At 35.4% G+C, this 13904-nt stretch overlaps 1 protein-coding gene across 2 annotated transcripts in view; it reads left to right on the forward strand.

Annotated features, from left to right (window-relative positions):
- Window positions 1-13904, forward strand: part of LOC118181225 (uncharacterized) — a 318060-nt gene that overhangs the window by 96088 nt on the left and 208068 nt on the right. For both annotated transcript variants that reach the window (XM_035350312.2, XM_035350313.2), the window contains exon 2: window positions 4629-4703. In XM_035350312.2, coding sequence (XP_035206203.1) covers window positions 4629-4703 — 75 coding nt within the window. The remainder of the gene's footprint in view (window positions 1-4628; window positions 4704-13904) is intronic.

Raw genomic sequence — 13904 nt, forward strand, 5'->3', positions numbered from 1 at the left:
GAGAGGAGCTAGTTGCATCGATTGGCTCTAACAGCTTTAAAAGGTAAACGTTTAGATTGCAGAAAGAAAGCAGCAAGGAAAGTTTATAGTAAGTAAAACATGCCATCCAAAATATATCCTTTCGTAAAGTACAAAACAAAATTAAGCATTTTTTATCGTTTTAAAATGCATGAATGTTTTTAAAAAAGAAAACGTAAACAGATAAATAATTCATATTCTATAAATAACAGATATACTTACATAAAATAAAAAGAGAAATAATTTAAAACATGAGTTAAAAAAATATAAGGTTATAAGGTATTTCTCTCACCTTCTTGGAGTGTCTTCGTGGTGTGGTGGTCTGCACACTGGGCCGGTATTCCAGAGGTCCGCGGTTCAATTCCCGCCGAAGGCGTTATTAATTTTTCATCTTTCCTGCTTTCAAAATACCTAATGTCTCTACAAGGTTTTCAAAAAATAAATAGTAACTAATTATTATCTTGGGGTACGTGTGTGTTAAGTTAAAAATAAACTCTTTTTCAAGACTGAGTAATATCTTACAGTAGCATAGATGCACATACAATTATCGTGAACTGTAAATTGCGTACCTGAAGGAGGAAAACTCAGTTTTTTTTCTCTTACAATGCTTTCACTTTTAGCCCAATGTGTACTTCTCGGGTTTAATCACTGCCACAAACTATTGTTTTTTTAAGGGTTGAAACAAATTCAGTCCTTAACGTCTGTGCACGCTTTGTGTATTTCCTTTACCAAATATGCCAATGGAATAGAAAAAGGCAGCCTTTCTTCATAATCTTCCTCGTTACGCAATGCTGGCTGTTATTTAACGGCCCTCATATTTTACTCTAAGAACCTAATGGCTACTTCCAGAATTTCCACGAGAAAATCCCAGGAATTATGCCACAGTGTCTCTTTTGTCTCGATTCCCCATTTCCCAGCAAGATTAATCCTGGCCCAGTATGTCTGCATGGCTAATTTGAGCCTACTCATAATCCAGAATGGCAGTCATTAGTCTACTGCATACTTCGCCGCGTTTATTAAGCGGAAATAGAGAGTCAAAAATCGGAATCTTTCAAGAGAGAGTTTGAAATATGAGTGCGGAGAGAATTTTACGTTATTATTGCCATTACTTCATGCATCTTTTTCTCTTGACAACGCGTTTTACCTAGTTTGGGGTCTGAAAGTCAAATTTAATTATGGAGTTCTTTTGTGTTTTGTACTGCAAAAAAAAAAAAAAAAAAAAAAAAAAAATGTCCTAAGCATTTTAATTAGTGCAAGGAAATTCAGTTTTTCTGTACCAGATTCAGTGCATGACGTTAGAAATATTTTTATATTAACTAAAACAATTCTGAAAATAGCATTAAAATTAAATTATATTATAAATTAAAACCTTTGTTTTGGTGTACACATTCACGCCGTTTTCTTGAGGAGTGTATATGCATTGCTTTCAGTATGAAACTAATCGCACGCTGCACCGTTGGTGTAGTCTCCTGCATTGTTCATAATCTATTTTCAACACGTATTTGATGTTTCAGTTTCTGGAGGTTGTTTCTCTAAAAACTGCCGTGGTTTGGTTATATAAAACGCTTTCTGGAAACTTTGAAGAGGGTCATTCTTTTGGAAGAATCTGCTAGAGTGCATTCGACAGTGATTTTGAAAAGAGGGTAATCTGTAGAAGCTATACCTGAGGAATATACGGGTTGTGGAAGAATCTCTCAATTAAGTTCGTGGATACCAAGTTTTGCGATGTTTGCCGCATAAGGCCCACCGTTGTCCATGTGATGCCGTGATATTTTTCGTTGGCGGGCACTTCACAGACTTAGGCTTGGCCACTACGAAGGGACGAACAATTACAGTCATGCCTTCTCCGGGATTCGGACTTTTGGTACTGCAGTAGAACCTTTGGTACTGCAGTAGGCTCCTCTAACCACTATACCGTCTGGGTGGTTGATGTCATATGTATGTTTGGCCTTTTCTCTAGACGCTGACCACAGTGGATAAATTTGTGAGTGGTTTAATGAGGATGAAGACCGATAAGTTGAATGAGCGAACAGAGAGTGGGGCATTCGCTCAAGAGAACGTTTCTGTCACAGAACCAGTCAATCCATTTTCAGGCTGTCCTTTCAGAAACAGTATGCTCTTCATACTTAGCACACGTTTATCTGGAAGCCTTTGCAGTTTTAGAATCTTTGTCGATTATGTGCAGAAGAATAAGTCAGGAATATTTCTTCTTTCCAACTTCACACTGATGCATACTTCAAGTCCTGGAGGAAAAAGTACTTAGTAACTGAAACAAAACCATTCACAAATATGGATGCAGGACATAATTAGCTCCAATTTGGCGCATTAATTTTCATTCCTATCAGTGACATCTTGAAGAAACATTCTAGAAAAAAGCAGCATGAATTTATGAATGAACCCAATATTTCAATTTATATTAGTCAAATGGATTACTAATAAATTTGATGAATAAAATAAAGTTCTAACTACGCCTCGAATATCAACATAAAAAAATGTGTTGTTTATCCGTCCCCGTCGAACATTATGCTTGTAGGTTTCATGCAGTGGCAAAACATTCCTAATTCATTAGGCTGGTGAGTTAACATGACGTGAAGTAACGCTGTAACGTCTCTGGCAGGACTCCAAAAAGCTTTACTGCTTAAGATACTTTTTTCCATAAAATATTTGCGACTTTCAGTGTAACTAGCTCCTAATGTTTTAACTGTAACCGTATTTTAAATTTATATTAACATTTTCACTTCAGTATTTTCTTTATGAGACTCCAAAAATTCTTGAACAAGGTTAATCCATTACGCAAACTGACAGCCACCATCACCAATAGTTATCTTCTCTAAGACGACTATTTCTTACGAGGACCAAACTCATCTGGAACAGTGGAGAACATCATATTAGAAAGGATTTGTCATAATTTATAGTTCATTGCGTAATGCTTATTACCACTTAACCGAAATAAAGTAGCTATGCTTCTGGCGGTCTTTTCTGAAAATATTTTGAATGAGCCCGCATTATGAAACGCATTGATTACCCATGGTTTTTCTCATTGTTCATGTCTTCTCTTGCTCTGATCGTGCTGATCAATGACACCTTTCGGGAGAGTTAAGTCACGCCTAAACCCGCAAGCAGAATATTCTATTGGGTGATTCCTTTTATTAAAATCACATGATTCGAATTCCAATGGAAACGTGCGTTCTGCATTTTCTGTTTCTCAGGGACAGATTTCACGTTTCACACTTACTCATTGGTATTCATCGTGCAGCTTCTCAAAAGAGCTTTGAAAGAAATTGCATTATCACTTCATTTACGAAAATTTGGAATTTTCAGAATTTCTGCTATTGAAAAAAAGAAAATATACTTTCTATAATGTCTCTACAGTAGAATCACTTCGTTTACTGGTTAAAATTTAACAAATGTAAATTTTATTATAAAGTTATTTTTTTTTAATTTTACAAATATTTGTCTTTTTTTTTTTAAAAAAAAAAAAAAGTAATACCTATTCTTGCCAGCCGATGAAAGTAAATAATTTTTCTTGCGTAAAATTAAACTTCGACACAAAAACAATTTTCAGTGATATATAAAGAATAATATCTAGTATTTGAGTTATGTGAATATGGCAAAGAGCGTTAGCGTAGTATTATCTTCGTGAAAAATTAACTGTCTTATGTAAACTTACTCCTAGTTAAATCACATATGGGCCAACTATCCAGTCGTGCCTCTTTGTCAGGTCTAACGTTACTGCATCTATTAAGTTCACTTTCATAATATAATACACTGTTTCAACAATTTTACTTTCTTTTGAAAAGCACGATTAGGTCCAACTTGGCCTCTGTATTTTTGCGGCAAAGTATTCCAGTAATTGACACACTCTAGAATGCAATGCTGATGATAGGACTTCCAAGGACTTAATCGGATACACCTTTCGCATGAGAAAGGGCATTTCAGCAAACATTTTGACTTTTGAAGGAGTCAATTGCACAAGATTTCAAGGAAATCTCTTCTTTGTATCATTTGTCTATGCTACTGTGCTCAACACCACTCAGCTGGTACAGTGGTTAGTGACACTAACTGCCGTACCGATAGGCCCGTGTTTGAATATCGGAGAAGTCATGGATGTTTGTATGCGTATACTGCCCGTGTGGCATGGGGGCATTCAAAATACGTGGCAAGACGAAATTCCTCTCGAGAGGCTGTTGGTAGGAGAAGGGGAATGAGAGACCTTCAGACCGCGCTCGGGCTATTCTTCCTCAAAACGTGGGTAGAAGCTGAACGGTTAGTTAAATTCTGAGATACCTCAATCACCCGTGGTAAAACAGAGGTTCTGCCTACCTTTCCCATGGATCTGTTATCTATCTTTGATTGTCAACAACATTTATTTACAAGTAAAGTTTTCCAGACTATAAATTATCCCATCTTTTCGATCTGTTTCCAGGATTTAATGACAATAAATTAACTTCTTATATATTTGTATATTCATCTTAAATAAATGTTCATCGTTTTAATCTTTGTTACATACTGTATGCTTAAATGTTACCAATAATTAGCACTTCATTATGCTTTTGCTATTCGGAAGATATGTTTCATTTGTATAATCGAATTTATTTTCTCTTTTACAGGTGATTTACCTAATTTATGTAAATTTTGGTCCATTGTCATTTCGTTGTTCTGTTATACCATACTCAGTTCAGCAGGTGAGATTTTCTTTATATATTCAGTTTATGTGTGTGGAAGTTATTCAGTCTGAATGCGTGTACCTACAAGGAAAAGGAAATTAATGCATGATTTAAATTTTAACTAAACTAGCAAGATTTTAACATCACAAATACAGGATCACACAACAGAAGGAACTAGACTTAATGATATTTGTAAATATTTACATTTTTGTTAAAGATTTTGATTTATTTTATAGCAACAGTGTTTACTTATGTTTAAATATGTGTTATAAACTTATGTGTGAATTTACTTATGTGTTATACAATATTTACTTATGTTTAATGATCAAATGATTACACACCGAGATCATTAATATATTGTTCAGAACCATATTCTGTCGGTTACAGTAATATTGCAAATGCTTATAGTTATCAGTTCGGTAGAGTAAAATAAAAGTAAAACAAAATTTCTACGGAAAATTACGAAAAACGGAAGAAAGTGTGTGAGATAACAGCAATGACAGCAATATTTACGAATTGTTCTCAATAGTGCGTAATTTAATTGCACCTAATCTGCACCTAATCGTAAAAATTAAATTAAGTGTACAACCATTAATCTTTTGTTTCGATTTAAATACAAGAGGAATATAAACAAGGGCATTGTTCTCTGTTTTTCTCGTTCCGAATGCTGTTTTAGTTTGCATAATAAAACGACCTCATTCTCCAAATTAAATTGCTTACAAATTGTTACATTATTTCTGTGTTAATTATAAAATGAGTTATTCCTCTTTCATCTGCTTTTTTAACGGCTTTAGTATTAACAGTGATTTTGAGGTAACCGTGGACATCGTCGCAGGTGTTTACCTGGGGTTTAAAAGAAATTAAAAGTTTCTTTTACAATAATAGGTGGTTAATGTATAATTTTGTAATACTAACACTGAGTAATCAGTTAGACTTGCCTAGGTACGCAATGTATGGCATTAGAAGTATTTTTCCTTAACTAAATAGTCATGCAAATTGTTAGTTATATATACTACAAGTTTTATGTGAAACAATTAGATGAATTATTAAAAATGAAGTAACACTTTAAATAATTAACAATTGTACGTATTACGTTTAAGCTGTTCAGTTTATTTCGAACCCAACACAGGTCGAACTACCAATACTTAGCGGTCTTAACCATTCGTCCACTGGTGGGGCTGCTGCGCTGTTCGAAAATAGCACTTACTAGCTCGCGTAGACACTGTACGATTGATATAATGGCGACACATGCGAAGCCGGGTGGGCAGTAAAATTTTCCTATAGAACTCGTCTAAAAATGTTACTAACTTCGAAATATTTTCATAAATATTTAATTCAAATTTCGAACTTGTGAAAACGCAGTAAAATAGTAGATTAAACGATAAAAAAACTACATTAAACTTTCTTTGTAAACATTAAAATGTCTGAATTTATTAGATAGCAACAGTGAGTGATATTTTCATTTTAAAAAAAGAATCGACCTTGTTATGTAATTTTCCATATTGTTTAACAGCTTATCTGTTAATATTCTCAGTTCGAGTACTTTTAAAACAATTTTCGACGTTCAAAACATGTAGTCGTGACTTTCCATTTTTCTACAATTACTTTATGTTATTACTACAGAAATGTTCCAATTATTATGTAAAATTACTGCAACATTAATAATTTAGGTGGCCTGCCAATTGCCATTCGACTGGGAGTGATAAATTTAATTCGTACTCTCTGTGCTTTGCTTAACTGAGTAGTTTTAAAGCGATACGTGCTTTTTAAAATTTTACATCTTTTTAATAGTATTCTTGCGGTGTTTAATTTAAAATTAATTCGTTTCTTGTTATTTATGATATATGTAATTCATAATTTTCGCAAATATTTGCGCTAAGATGTCAAATCCAAGAGGTATTTCTAACACCCTATGTCACCTACCTGATTAGCGAATAATCACTTGCGCAAGGAGACGCTTGAAGGGTAACAAAATTTTTGATAGCTTACGTTATGTTATAATACCGTGATTTATCTTCATCCATGTGACTTGTTGCTCTGTATAAATATTGCTTGCCCCACATCAGTGGGGGGTCAAGAGTAACCGGTGACCCCCTAAATTTGTCAGTCAAAGGTTTCCTTTGATTTAATTCAATTTGAATAATCTACCTAAATGTACTGTCGGTCACCAATTTTTATCGGTTACCAACAGTCTTGACAAGCATATTTGATTTATTTTAAACGACTCAACTAAATATACTGCTCCACCCATTGTGACTTATGGGTCCAATGAATTCTTAGAGCGTACTCATGTCTTTCACTTTAGATTGATTTAGTAATCTAGCCTAAATTTACGATACCGTTCCATAACTATGACGTATGAGTTCATCGCCAGACACAGTCAATCTCTGTGTCAACTATTATTAACTATCATGATAGCCATTAATGACCTTTGGTTAATTTTAATATAAAACTATTATTTGTATATACTACTTCCCCCCACACCATTGGTTCCACCATCTATTGGTTGACTGATAGTGACAATCAGCATGTAGGCTACCGGTGACTAACGATCTGTGCAGTTATTATCGATCTTAGTTTAATTTTATTTTAATAATCCATTTAAATTTCTTGTGCCGCCTCACACCAGTGACCTATGTAGACCACCAGTGACATCTGCCAGTCATCGGTGATCATCTCTGTTGAGATTTATTTTAATACTTTAATTTACATCGTTGTTATATTCTAATTACCGTCAGTCTGTTGGTCACCATTATCCGAGTTCTTGTTAGTCATTTTCGGTCACATTTTATTTTAATAATCTACTTAAATGATATAACTTTAAAATATATATAATTCATAACATGTCAAATTTGTAATATTTATGAATATTTAAATTTCTTATGAAAATTGTTTCTAATAGCATTTGGTGTCTGGCTCGTTGATGCATATGGAACCTCAGTATTTTAAACTTATTTAAAATATTCGAAAGGTATTGTGACTAAAATAATGACATAATAATGAATTGTGACTAAAATAATGATTTTTATAATAATAATGCAAATTTCTCGGAAAATCATGGTATGCAAGATAGAAATGCAGAAGGAAAACAAAATATAGCGATTTGGTTAGGTTTGATAATTTCGGTATGGTAAAACAATATCGCGGTTTGCAGCAGATCCAGTTATCATGTCACAAGGAAGAAAAAATAACGTTGATTATGTAACCATTTTAAACGACCATGTTCATTCAAGGGGTTTCAATGGTTTATTCAGGTACTGTTTAATATTAGACATGGCAAGTATGCTACCATTACACCACTGGAGCAAGAAAAGCTGGAAGGAGGAAGAAAATATCTTGTAGGGGTACCTGTTTTCAAGATGACGATGCCGCCATTTACTAAAATCAGAGTGCTCTGTCATAATTTGAAATCTCGAATTTGAAATAAATATCTTGCTTGGTTTGCATAATCACCAGACTTAAATATCATCTGTGACTTAAATATCATCTCTCTATCTTGCACCTCTGTGGTCTGTACTGGAAAATGTAAGGAGATCTCAATTTTTCTCTCAACATCTCTCATAGAGTTGAAGTAGTTTCTGGTAGGAAAATGGCATAAATTAGCTATCCTTTCTGTTAGCAGGGGAGCAGGGCAACCTGCAGCTGTATTTTTAGGCATGTGGTTTCGAAAATAAGCGTGTACGCGCCTTCTAACGAGGAGTTTCAATTGCTTAATATTTACATTTTATTTTCTGGCAATACTTTCGGTTCATTGGATAGTCTTTCTTACTCAATTATTCAAAAATTCAGCTTATAGAGCAACAAGTATTGAAAAGCTGTGAGAGCCAAAGCTTTGATTCACTACTTTTGAAATCAATCTGTAGAGGCAATTCCGTGGGTAATTAACTAGCAACGGATATTGAAACTTAAAAGTATGTCGTGAATCAGTTTTACAAGACTCTACCCAGCATTCTAGTGGAAGAACCTTCACTTCCTCTTCCAAACTGCGGGATCATCATGTATTTACTATACGCCGTGCAATGTTTCCTTGTTTTTGATTGTAGGATACTAAGAACCATAAACAGAGAATGTTTTGACTTTCGGCTTGACACATTAAGCAAAACCTAAATGAGGATGACACTGGGAGTCACTGGAAGCTGTGTAGCGCGCAGTTTTCAGAGAAACTTAATTATGTTGAGGTGAACAAATATGATAATTTTGAAAAAAAAATTTGAATTTCAGGTATCCGAAGTTTTATTGCCGCGACATTATACCCCGAACTACAGTTATAGTAATCGCTTTCCGTTCCTTCTTCTTTTATGGATTTAGGAATTTGTTGATGTGTCCGTAAATTGTTTTCGTTGATTTGATTAATATAAAGTGCATCATAAATTATATTAAAATTTCCATTGTTAGTATTTTATTGTATGTTCTTTCGAATTACTGTATTTGTATTTTGTTTTATATATTTATTTACTTAGTATAGTTTTTATACTAACTTTCGTACATATAATTCGAAATGTACGTTAAACTAATGGGCATTTACTATGTAATATATCTAATAAAGAAAGAAAGAAATAAAACCATACATTTCGCGCTAACATTTTCTTAAGTAACAACAACTATAGCTGCGGGAAAACGTTACAAACATTATACTATAATACTGGTATCCCAAAAACGGAAATTTAAGCGTCATACTACTACCCACTCCCGATTACACGAGAAAATACGGGAGACGACATCCGCGGTTAACTAAAATCGCAGTTAAAATTAGAGTAGCTGAAAAACATAGAGAAGAGCAATAACCCATGATTAAGGTTAAAGTTTAAGCAAATTAACTTACACCCATTCCATAGTACATACGAGAATTTTAATTTATTTAATTCATTTAATGCACTGCCAAATGCATATAAGTGTATACACACAATATAATTTCACTTATATATAGTATTGATTTATGTTATAAAAGTGTTCATATGTAATACTGTGCTATTCAAAATATCTTGTAACAAAAGAAAATAATATTTACTGAACAACAGGCCTTGTATGCCAATGTAACTGATTTCCGCAGAAATAACGTTCAATTCCGTACGGCAAGAACTAGGACGGGTGTCATCTTCGCGGTGTATAGTACATGATTATGATACGAGACTGATTATGATGTCTTAGCATTTCATTTGTCTTGTCCTGTATTAAATCAGAGTCAAACAAATATAAAAGCACTGACTTCTTTTGCTGTTCTTAATGAACGTCAAATATCAAGTGAAGCATTAAACTTCCTCTCGTTAATTTCCCATCAATGTGAAGGATGTCAGGCAATTAAAATGATTGCTGTCATTTTTTCGGGCAGCTTCAACACTTCTAACGAACCGTATGTTCGACGGCTTCACCTTCTTTAAAAGCCTTTTTGTCTCTTTGAATGAAGCGCAACTCAACTGAATGAGCATGTTTTCCGCTGATGGTCCACAGGATACCATCGAAATGTACCATGAATTTCATCACAAATGAAAGCGAGAAATAGAACTTTGATAGATTTTTAAGGAAGATGTCAAACCTGCTTCGCTTATTACAGTTTTCACATTCAGTCAATTGCCGATCAACAAAAAAGGGCGGATTAATCGGGCCACGTCATGTTTTTAAGTTTGTTTGCTGAGCAGCGATGAAAAAAAATTATGATACAAAAGCATCAGCCTCAAACAAAACTGTCTGCGGAAAATACAAACAAGAAAAGAAAATTACGTAGAATAAAAGCAGTAAGAGGGGATGATGTTTTCCGAATTGACAAAAACGAGAAATTCTAATCAACTTTTTTAGAGTGGTCTGAACTCAATGACATTGTTCAAATTTACTTGACAGTACTGTTCTTTAATGACAGTTATAACTTAATTTATAATGAAGCTTATTCTTCCGTTACTTTCAAAGTATTCATTTAATTTTTAATACTACTTTAATTTACATAAGCATATTTCCCTAATTAAACTGTTTGAAAATAAACTCAGGTAAATCAGGTTGTTGTTTCGAGTGCATATTTCATGGAAGAATGGTTGCCAGAGCCTCAGAGAGGTCGGACTTCTACTTTCCACCCCAATTTTAAGGGAAAGCACATCGAGGGTGGAGCGAGGGTCTCCCACACGTCTCCCCTGCCACCAAACCTCACAAAACGAGTTTTGGCTCGCGACATATTTAGAATGCCCCCGTGCCGCAAAGACAATGCATATTTACAAAATTTACAAACACACATGCTTTTCCGGGATCCAAACCCGGGCCCTTAGATATGGCAGTCAGAGAGACTAACCATTATCCCGTCGGGACAGTGGTAAATCAGGTGTTGAGTATATTTAAGAAAACCCTGTCCAAGACGAAATCGGAAGCTGTTGCCAATTAACGTAGCATTAGAACGTTCGTATATCTACCGAAGTATTACAGTACATGAGTGTAACATTAAAGTTACCATTTAAAAATCTACAGTGAATCCTTTCTAAAACGACCCTCACGATTATAGACGTTGTTAGCTTTCTCTGGAGGAGGTCGTCTTAGAGAGGTTGTATTTAATATCAGTGTCGATTTACGTTTTCGGAAGTGCTAGTCGTTTTGAGAGGTGGTTGTTTGTCTTTGGGAAGTGGTTACCACCAGAGAGTTCACTGTAACGTCCTTCATAGAAAAATTTCACGCATTTCGAAGACAAGAGATTTAACATTAAAAATTCCATAGCAAACAAAGTTTCTCTAATTTTGTAGGCCGTTACGTTACGCTGCTAAGGCATTTATCTTCCACTCGCCCTGCCACTTTCGCCATATCAGAAACATAATACATTTCACTTCAACATCAACATATCGGTGGAGAGTTATTCAAGGACCAGCATACATGTCATTGCCTGTCAATTAAGAATGTCTTGTACCAGTGTCTAGTGTGTCTTGAGCGCCGAGTCCTTCCACGTCTTTCGTCTCCAAAGTGTTCAGTTACTGTTCCCTGATGACCATTCTGAACGTGGGCGTTTCGCAACGTGGTTTCTGCAAGAAAGTGCCCATGATGTTAATTTCCCAGCTTATTTGTTGTTTACGGACAAGGCCACATTCAATAGATCAGCATTTTTGTGCTCAAGGAAACCCCCACGGTGTGCGGTACCACGCGGCACAACATAGCTTCAAAGTTAATTTGTCGCCTACCAATTGGGGCTGTAGGCTTAGTCGCCTACCACCCTAATTGAATTGGTAGGCGACTGCTTAGTCGGGCTGTACTTATTACCATCCAGGTTAAATGTCTGATCTTTCTGGAGCACGCTCTTCCCGGCTTGCTTGACGATGTTCCACCAAATGTGAGGCGCAACATGTGATTCCAACATGATGGAGGGCCTGCTCATTTTGGACTACTGGATGTTCGCAGCTATTTGAACAGATCATTTACGCATTGATGGATTGGGCATAGTAGACCGGCTCCCTGGCACCCACGCTCACCGGATTTATTGAGCCTTGATTTCTTTTTGTGGGGAGTCTTCAAAAGTGTCGTGTATCACGATCCAGTTGTGTCTGAAGTGGATCTCGTGGCAAGACTCGCCTGCGCAGCTGCTACAATCAAAGAAATTCCTGGTGTGTTTGAACATGTCCGGCAATCAATGGTCTGTAGGGTGTCAAGCATGTTTGGCGTCTGATGGTGCAAACTTCGAACATCTGTTGTAAGTGGTACACCATTTGTATTCATGTCCAATAAAAGTTTCAAATTAATCACTCTCTTGTTTCCTTTCCCATCTTCTACTCTGCTACCAGTTACCCCTGACATTGCCGGGCATGGGATCTTATACAATTCTTAATCCTTATGATGGGCCCACCAGCGGCCGAGCGGTAAAGTCGCTGAACACTGGTAGTTCGGTCCGAGGTTCGAATTCCCGAACGGGCTGGCTGCATGGGCGTTTTCGTGGTTTTCCCCATGTGTAACGTGTATACGAGCCAGTTTCCCTTAGAAAGTCCTCCACGAAAGGCATCCCTCCCTTTAGGCAGATAGCCCTCGAGGCTTTGCCATAATCACACACACACACACATAATCCTTATGATGTGATTTTATCTGTCTGCTACCTTCCCCAGAAGTTTGTCGCAACATTTGCGGAACGCCCTGTATACATTTACTAAAATCTTTTATTTATATTTTTAATTAATTTTTTATTTATAAGCCCAAAACAGCTATTAGTCTCGAGATACGATTTTCCATTGTATCACTTAATACGATTTTGCTTTGTTAAATGTTGTCCACTATAAGTGCACTATTTCACTTTCCATTCGAGTGTGTTGCCATTTGTCATTCGAGTGTGTAAGACATTTACCCTTCATATTTTATCTGTCTGCTACAGATTAATAAACTAAGCTATTTAAATGTAGCAGATGCAGTTATTTTTGTACCTTTTAACCAGATTAATTTAAATAAACTACTTCAGAAAATCTATGACTCTACAAGTGGTGCCCGAACTAAAAAGGTAAAGGACGATAGTTCGTCGCCACAAAGGTTTGGAGACTGGGTTCCGTCATATCCAGCCATGGAGAGTATATAAACTATTTTTTCTCTCGTGCCTTCGTAGCGTAAATGGATGCTGCGTTAGCTAGTAATCGGAAGTTCCCAGATAAGAATCCCGGCGAAGGCCCTGCGCATTATTCACTCCTCCTGCTTCGAAAAAGAAACATAGTGATTCTAAAAATTCATGGTATATCTAGTTAAAAACACTGACAATTTTTTATAGATTTATGTCATTTATTTTTCACCTTCCAGGAGTCTAAATGAATATTTATTTATCTAGTATCCTATAATATGTTTCACTTTTTCACCTGAACCATCTCTACTGAATATTTGTATTGATAAAAAGCGACTGAATGTTTATGAATTCAGTAACCAACTATTTATGGAAGCTGTAAAATATTTAGCTAAGATTTCGACTCATGGAAAACATTCTAGCATATAAAACAAAATAAAACTCAAAATAATTTATAGAATTTAGCAAATCTATTATATAACAGAAAAGAAATTACTTAATAGAACTTTATGCTTTTTTAAAATTTTCAATACGTTACACACAATGGAAAAAAAATAAAAACCCTCAAGACACATAGAATAAGGAGAAATCCACAGAAGCAAGCGCGGGTAAACAGTAATGATACATTTATTAGAAAATCCCATTATGTAACAACTCAACAAGAGATGCTATATATAGCGTACATAGCATCTCTTGTTGAAGAAAGATGAGTGAAGAAAGCAAAC

This window comes from Stegodyphus dumicola, chromosome 4 (genome assembly GCF_044657685.1).
Source record: "Stegodyphus dumicola isolate Sdum_Otavi_A_Nest chromosome 4, ASM4465768v1".
NCBI lineage: Eukaryota > Metazoa > Arthropoda > Arachnida > Araneae > Eresidae > Stegodyphus > Stegodyphus dumicola.